The sequence below is a fragment of the Carlito syrichta genome, unplaced genomic scaffold (genome assembly GCF_000164805.1).
Source record: "Carlito syrichta isolate Samal-C Ts95f unplaced genomic scaffold, Tarsius_syrichta-2.0.1 Scaffold115661, whole genome shotgun sequence".
In the NCBI taxonomy this organism is placed as follows: domain Eukaryota; kingdom Metazoa; phylum Chordata; class Mammalia; order Primates; family Tarsiidae; genus Carlito; species Carlito syrichta.
The window spans coordinates 9,396-16,546 of NW_007059757.1; the positions used below are offsets into that span (position 1 = coordinate 9,396).

Here is a 7,151-nt window from a genome sequence, read left to right on the forward strand (position 1 = left end):
GAGCCACTGCACTCCAGTCTGGGTGACAGAGTGAGACTCCAACTCAAAAAAAAAAAGAACATTCTGTCTACTATATCGAGAGTAGATTGAAAGTGTGTGTGTGTGTGGTGAGTGAAACTTAGAAACCAAGAGAGCATTTCTAAGTTGAGAGCCAGGAACTCGGGGACAGAGACTGAAAATGAAGGAAAGGGAGGGCTGATGGTCCAGGAGGTCACTGAGGAGGGGGAGGGAAGAGAGTTGTGCAGAGGTGGAAAAGTTGGTGCACAGAGAGGAAGGGAAGCATGGCCTCTTGGAGAAGGAACAGTGAATCCTGTCACAGGTAAATTCGGAGTTTCAAAGGAGGGAAACCTGAATGGCACTTCAGGAGGAGCTATAAGACTTGTGCACAGTCCAGTGATTCTGTTTCTCTCCTTCCCCTAGGTATTGAAAATCTCCCCTTTGAATTACAGAGAAACTTTCAACTCATGAGGGACCTGGACCAAAGAACAGAGGGTATGTACTAGAGTAAGGAGCTCTGGTGTGTAGCAAATGTGTATAATCATGTATTTTTCTGCTTGGTATTACCATATCATCTGGTATGATCTGGAGAGCGATGACTTCTCTGTCTTTTTTTTTTCTTCTCTCTCTTTCAACTCTTAAAAGAGGGTAATGATTATTTCTGTATCAATTTTTCCATAACAAATGGAGTATTGAGACAATACCTTAGGACTTCAAAGATGCTGTGTTCTTTTTTTTTTTTTTGGAGTCAGGAGTCTCACTCTTGCCCAGGCTGGCTGGAGTGGCACACTCAAGCCTACCACAGCCTTGACCTTGACCTGCTGGACTCAGGCAATCCTTCTGCCTTTGCCTTCCAAGTAGCTGGAACCATAGGTGTGCACCACCACATCCTATTAATTTTTTGATTTATTGTAGAGACAAAGTCTCACCAACTTACTCAGGCTCGTCTTGAATCCCTGGGCTCAGGCAATCCTCTCGTCTCAGCCTCCCAAAGTGCTGAGATCACAGCGTGAACCACCATGCCTGGCCTGATGCTATATTCTTTATACCCTCCTCAAGAAGAATTCAAGAAACCAGAGTTGACGCTAGGACTATTTTTGTACTGCATTGTTAATGTTTCTATCACAAAATTCACAGTGTGAATTTAGACTGCAACTTGTGTTGGTAGATGGGAGCTTTGCTGTATAAGTTCTTTTTTTTGTTTTTTTTTTGAGTTGGAGTCTCACTCGGTCACCCAGACTGGAGTGCAGTGGCCACTTCCAGCCACCGCAGCCTCACCTCCTGGGCTCCGGCGATCGTTCCACCTCAGCCTTCTGATCAGCCGGAATTACAGGCAGGTGCTACCACGCCTGGCTGATTTTTTTATTTATTGTAGAGGTGAGGTCTCGCTGCCCAGGCGGGTCTCGAACCCGCGGGCTCAGGCAGTCCACTCACCTCAGCCTCCCAAAGGCGTGGGATTACAGGCTGAGTCACCGAGCCCAGCTATCATCAGCGACTCTTAGGTTTGCTTGTGAAAAGGTGAATGTCATCTAAAATTCTGGACTGGGTCTCCATGATCGGCCTGTCAGTTGCAAGAACCCGCTTGCTTTCTTTGAAATACAGTTCTGACTCTTGAGTGTCATATACAGAAAGATCAGTTGGAGATCGTGGAACTATGTACTATATACTGTATACTATTCCTTCTTCCAAGGACCTAGAATGAAATGAAATGAAACATAAACATGGTGTTTGCAGATCCTCCATTATCAGTTGGTTTCTGCACTGTTAGACTTTTTTTTTTTCCCTCCAAATAGCTGGAACTACAGGCCCATGCTACCAGGCCCGACTACTTTTTAAAATTTATTTATTGTAGAGACGAGGTCTCGCCAGGTTGCCTGGGCTGGTCTTGAACCTGCAGGCTCAGACAGTCCACTTGCCTCAGCCTCCCAAAGTACTGGGATGACAGGTTGTGCCACCGAGCCTGGCCAGAGTCAAACTTCTGACTCTTTCTTTCTTTTTTTTTTTGAGTTGGACTCTCAATCTGTTGTCCAGACAGGAGTGCAGTGGCACCGCAGCCTCGACCTGCTGGGCTCTGGTGATCCTTCCGCCTCAGCCTTCCAAGTAGCTGGAATTACAGGTACGCACTACCATGCCTAGCTAATTTTTGATTTATTGTAGAGATGAGGTCTCGCCAAGTTGCCCGGGTGGGTCTCTAACCCACGGGCTCAGGCAATCCACTTGCCTCAGCCTCCCAAGGTGCTGGGATTACAGGCTGAGCCACCGAGGCCAGCCTTAACTCTTTCCACTGACGTTTTTATGAGCCCTACCAAATATTAGGCAGTAGACATCTGCAGCCTCATTGTCTTGGGACATCACCATTTTTCTAATATTAAAATGTTTGGCACAATGTCTGAGATGAATGGATGGGAAAAAAAGTGATGGGAAGTATAAGCCAGTTACAAATGAAGAGCAAAATCGCTGGTCAGTAAGGTGAGCAGCCTTGACCTCCTGGGCTAGGTTGATCCTTCCACCTGAGCCTTCCAAGTAGCTGGAACCACAGACGCGTGTCACCACGCTTGGCTATGACCATACTTTCTTATGAAATAGTGAAAAACGAAATACTTCATATTAAATAGTGTAGCATTGGCCAGACGCAATGGCTCAGTCTGTAATCCCAGCACTTTGGGAGACTGAGGCGAGAGCACTGCTTGAGCCTGGGGGTTCGAGAGCAGCCTAGGCAACTTGGTGAGACTTTGTTTCTACAGCAAATCACAAAAACTAGATGGGCATGGTGGCGTGCGCCTGTAACTCCAGCTACTTGGAAAGTTGAGGCGGAAGGATTGTTTAAGCCCAACAGGTGGAGGCCGCTGCGGCCATGAGCATACCACTGCACTCCGGCCTGGGCAGAGTGAGAATCCAACTCAGATTAATAAATAAATAAATAGTGTTGCATTGGAACCAATTATTTTATTGTAATGATAGTTTATAATGGAATTTTGGACATTGAGGAACTTATTTATGGCAAAAAATCAAAATTTTATATCTTACATTTTTCTAACGTGTGGTAACATGTGAAACGGTCACCAACATGCATTGCAGGTTCATTGATACATGTTGTGTAATAGTAATTTGTTTGACGTCTTCCACCTGGTGTTTTTCTTTTGAACAGACAATGCAATTTTGTTTTCTTCCACCCACATTAGTAATGTGTAATTTATTGTCCAATCTGTGCACTACTGTGAAAGCATTTCACATATTATTTTTCTATGTGACATCTGCTGATTTTTAACATGTATCTCAGTATATATTCCATCTCTTTATTCGCATTTTTGTGCAATTTGAATGGAAAACTTCAAGGAAACAAACAATTTTGAAAAATTTGCACTGGCATATTTGTCAAGTATAAACACCAGCAATCGTTTTTTTTTTTTTTTTTTTTTTTTAGTTGGAGTCTTACTTCATTGTCCAGGCTGGAGTGCAGGCATCGTCCACAGCCACCCCAGTGCTGACCTGCTGGGCTCCAGCATTCCTTCCAAGTAGCTGAAACTACAGGCGCGCACTACCATGCCCGGCTCATTTTTGATTAATTATAGAGACAAGGTCTCGCCAGGCTGATCTCGAACCCGCAGTCTCAGGCAATCCTATCACCTCGGCCTCCCAAAGTGCTGGGATTATAGGCTGAGCCACCAAGCCCTGCCTCCAGCAATCTCTTTATGTCCCCTGAGAGGGGACATCTGGGTGGTTTGTTGTATTTACAATTCCACCTGAGAGGGGACATCTGAGTGCAAAGGGTCAAATTATATTCTTTTTTTTTTTGAGTTGGAGTCTCACTCTGTTACCCAGACTGGAGTGCAGTGGCCGCTCCCGGCCACCGCAGCCTCGACCTGCTGGGCTTCGGCGATCCTTCCGCCTTGGCCTTCAGAGTAGCCAGAACTACAGGCGTGCGCTACCACGTCCAGCTAATTTTTGATTAATTGTAGAGATGAGGTCTCGTCAGGTTGCCCAGGCGGGTCTCGAACCTGCAGGCTTAGGCAAATCCACTAACCTCAGCCTCCCAAAGCGTGGGATTACAGGCTGAGCCACTGAGCCCGGCTGATTAAATTATATTCTATACCCAGCTACTTAGGAGGCTGAGGCAGGAGGATCACTTGATGTCAGGAGGTTGAGGCCAGCCTGGGCAACAAATGTAGGAAGGCTTTGTCCCTAAATAAATAAATAAATAAATAAATAAAACTTAAAAAAAAAATAGTACCATATAGATGTGCATACTTGGAAGGCAGCAGATGACCCAGCCTGGTTTGCAGCAGTCAGAGCTGCTGTGGAGTGTTTTTGAGACAAGAATAAATGAGGCTTCTGAGACAAGATTCATAGGTCAAGAAACAGCAAGCCCTTAAAAGAAGTATCTTCAGACATCAGTAAATATATACTCCAGAGCTGGGTGCAGTGGCCCACACCTGTAACCCCAGCACTTTGGGGGAAGAGGCAAGAGGATTGCCTGAGTCCAGGGGTTTGAAACCAGCTTTGGCGACTGGTTGAGATCTTGTCTCTACACTAAATCAAAAAGTTAGCTGGGTGTGATGGCGTGCACCTGTGGTTTCAGCTAATTGGAAAGCTGAGTCAGAAGGATCACCTGAGCCCAGCAGGTCAAGGCTGTGGTAGCCGTAAGCATGTCATTGCACTCCAGCCTGGGCGACAAAGTGAGACTTCTACTCAAAAAAAACCCATACACACACACACACACACACTCTCTCATTCTCTCTCTCTCTCTCCTCCAACCAAGGCAACTTAGGGAGACCTCATCTCTACAAAAAATGAAAAAAACTAGCCGGGTGTGGTGGCACGTGCCTATAGTCCCAGTGACTCAGAAGGCTGAGGCAAAAGGACTCCTGATCCCAGAAGGTCAAGACTGCAGTGAACTGTGATTGCGCCACTGCACTTCAGCCTGGGCGACAAAGTGAGACCCCAGCTCAAAAAAAAAAAAAGGAAAACCCTTCCATATTAAGTGTAGTTTACAAAGGAGCCATCCTTGGGTTTCAATCATTTAAGCTCCAACTCTGATAGCAATGTTTTCAACACTTTGAAGGCACCTTTAAAGCAAACATTGCCGGTCTTGGTGGCTCAGCCTGTAATTCTGTGCCTTGAGAGGCTGAGGTGAGTGGATTGCCTGAGCCTGCGGGTTCAAGACCCGCCTGGGCAACTTGGCGAGACCTCATCTCTACAACAAATCAAAAAAATTAGTTGGTCGTGGTAGCGTGCACCTGTAGTTCTGGCTACTTGGAAGGCTGAGGCGGAAGGATTGCCAGGGCCCGGAAGGATTGCAAGGGCCCGGAAGGATCACCGGAGCCCGGCAGGTCGAGGCTGCGGTGACCGGGAGCGGCCACTGCACTCCAGTCTGGGTAACGGAGTGAGGCTCCAACTCAAATAAATAAAATAAAATAAAATAAATCAAACATTGTTGCCGGGCTCGGTGGCTCAGCCAGTAATCCCACACCTTGGGAGGCTGAGGTGAGTGGATTGCCTGAGCCCACAGGTTTGAGACCTGCCTGGCAACTTGGCGAGACCTCATCTCTACAATAAATCAAAAAAATTAGCCGGTCGTGGTAGCGCGCGCCTATAATTCCGGCTACTCGGAAGGCTGAGGCGGAAGGATCGCCAGAGCCCAGCAGGCCGAGGCCGCGGTGGCCGGGAGCGGCCACTGCACTCCAGTCTGGGCGACAGAGTGAGACTCCACCTCAAAAAAAGAAAACAAACATTGTCAATATGTTGCATTACCTGAGTACGTGGGGCAGTGCCTATGAATGTCCAACACAATTTAGTATGAAAGCTATGGCGGTCAGTGGACAAGGTGCAAGGAGCCAGAGGAACAAGTGTGTTTCCCTAGCCACTCGGGCCACTGTGACCAGGTCTCTGTCTCTGTTGCAGACCTGAAGGCTGAAATTGACAAGTTGGCCACTGAGTATATGAGCAGCGCCCGCAACCTCAGCTCTGAGGAAAAACTGGCCCTGCTCAAGCAGATCCAGGAAGCCTATGGCAAGTGCAAGGAGTTTGGGGACGACAAGGTGCAGCTCGCCATGCAGACCTATGAGATGGTATGGCTCCGTCATGGCTCCCTGTCTGCCTCCTACCTCGTCCTCAGTCTCAGACTCCTCCTGCAGCCTCGTGGGGATCTCTCTTGCGTCTGGGAGAGCGTAGAATCTGCCTGCGCCTGTGTTCTTTTGTTGGAGCCAACCCGCGCCTCTCCCTCTCCTTCCTTTCCGCCTAGGTGGACAAGCACATTCGGCGACTGGACACAGACCTGGCCCGTTTTGAGGCTGATCTGAAGGAGAAGCAGATTGAGTCAAGTGACTATGACAGCTCTTCCAGCAAAGGCAAAAAGAGTGAGGAGGGGGGCGGGGCTCTGAGGTGTAGGGCCAGGATTGAGGGGAGGAAGAAGCAGGCTCTTCACCTGTGGGCTGCCCAGGGTTGGTAAGCCGGGAGGAAAGAGGACTTGACCCCCCTTTCTCCTCCCCCGCCTTCTGGCATTCGCCCTCCTCCTGGAAGGCCGGACCCAAAAGGAGAAGAAAGCTGCTCGTGCTCGTTCCAAAGGGAAAAACTCCGATGAAGAAGCCCCCAAGGCTGCCCAGAAGAAGTTAAAGCTTGTGCGCACGTGAGTGGATCAGGGAGCCCCTTGTCCAAGGACACACCCGCCCGCCCGGCGCCCTCCTCCCACCCCGCCCTGCTTTGGCCACTTCGGCATCTTCTGGGCCAGCAGCCGCTCCTCGCTATCGTGGTGTCTGCTGGACAGACAGGAGGAGCCCAGGCCTTGTCCCGGCTCCGAGAGCAGGTCGGGGGCCCCTTCCGGCCGCTGACGCTTTCTCTCCTCTTGGCATGCAGAAGTCCTGAGTATGGGATGCCCTCAGTGACCTTTGGCAGTGTCCACCCCTCTGATGTGTTGGATATGCCTGTGGATCCCAACGAACCCACCTATTGCCTTTGTCACCAGGTCTCCTATGGAGAGATGATTGGCTGTGACAACCCCGATGTGAGAACCCTTTTGCCTCGGGATGGGGCTCTGAGGGGCGTGCAGGGCGTGGGCACGAGAGGGCACCCGCGTTGGCGTGGAACTCCAGGACGGCAGGAAGGTGGTGGGGGCGGGGCGGCCCCGGGACTCCCGGACCTGCAGGGGACGGCCGGGC

General features: G+C 49.4%; 1 protein-coding gene across 3 annotated transcripts in view; it reads left to right on the forward strand.

The window, feature by feature from the left end:
* ING4 (inhibitor of growth family member 4) overlaps positions 1 to 7,027 on the forward strand; it is a 9,854-nt gene extending 2,827 nt beyond the window's left edge. Inside the window, exons 2-7 of one of the 3 annotated variants that reach the window (XM_021706300.1) lie at positions 421 to 492; positions 5,899 to 6,065; positions 6,239 to 6,353; positions 6,517 to 6,622; positions 6,850 to 6,858; positions 6,959 to 6,997. In XM_021706300.1, the coding sequence (XP_021561975.1) occupies positions 421 to 492; positions 5,899 to 6,065; positions 6,239 to 6,353; positions 6,517 to 6,622; positions 6,850 to 6,858; positions 6,959 to 6,977 (488 nt within the window). In that variant the 3' untranslated portion in view covers positions 6,978 to 6,997. Of the gene's footprint in view, positions 1 to 420; positions 493 to 5,898; positions 6,066 to 6,238; positions 6,354 to 6,516; positions 6,645 to 6,849; positions 6,859 to 6,958 lie in introns of those variants that run through there. The other 2 variants (XM_021706303.1, XM_008073249.2) reach the window with 2 other exon arrangements.
* The last annotated feature ends 124 nt before the right edge of the window (positions 7,028 to 7,151 follow it).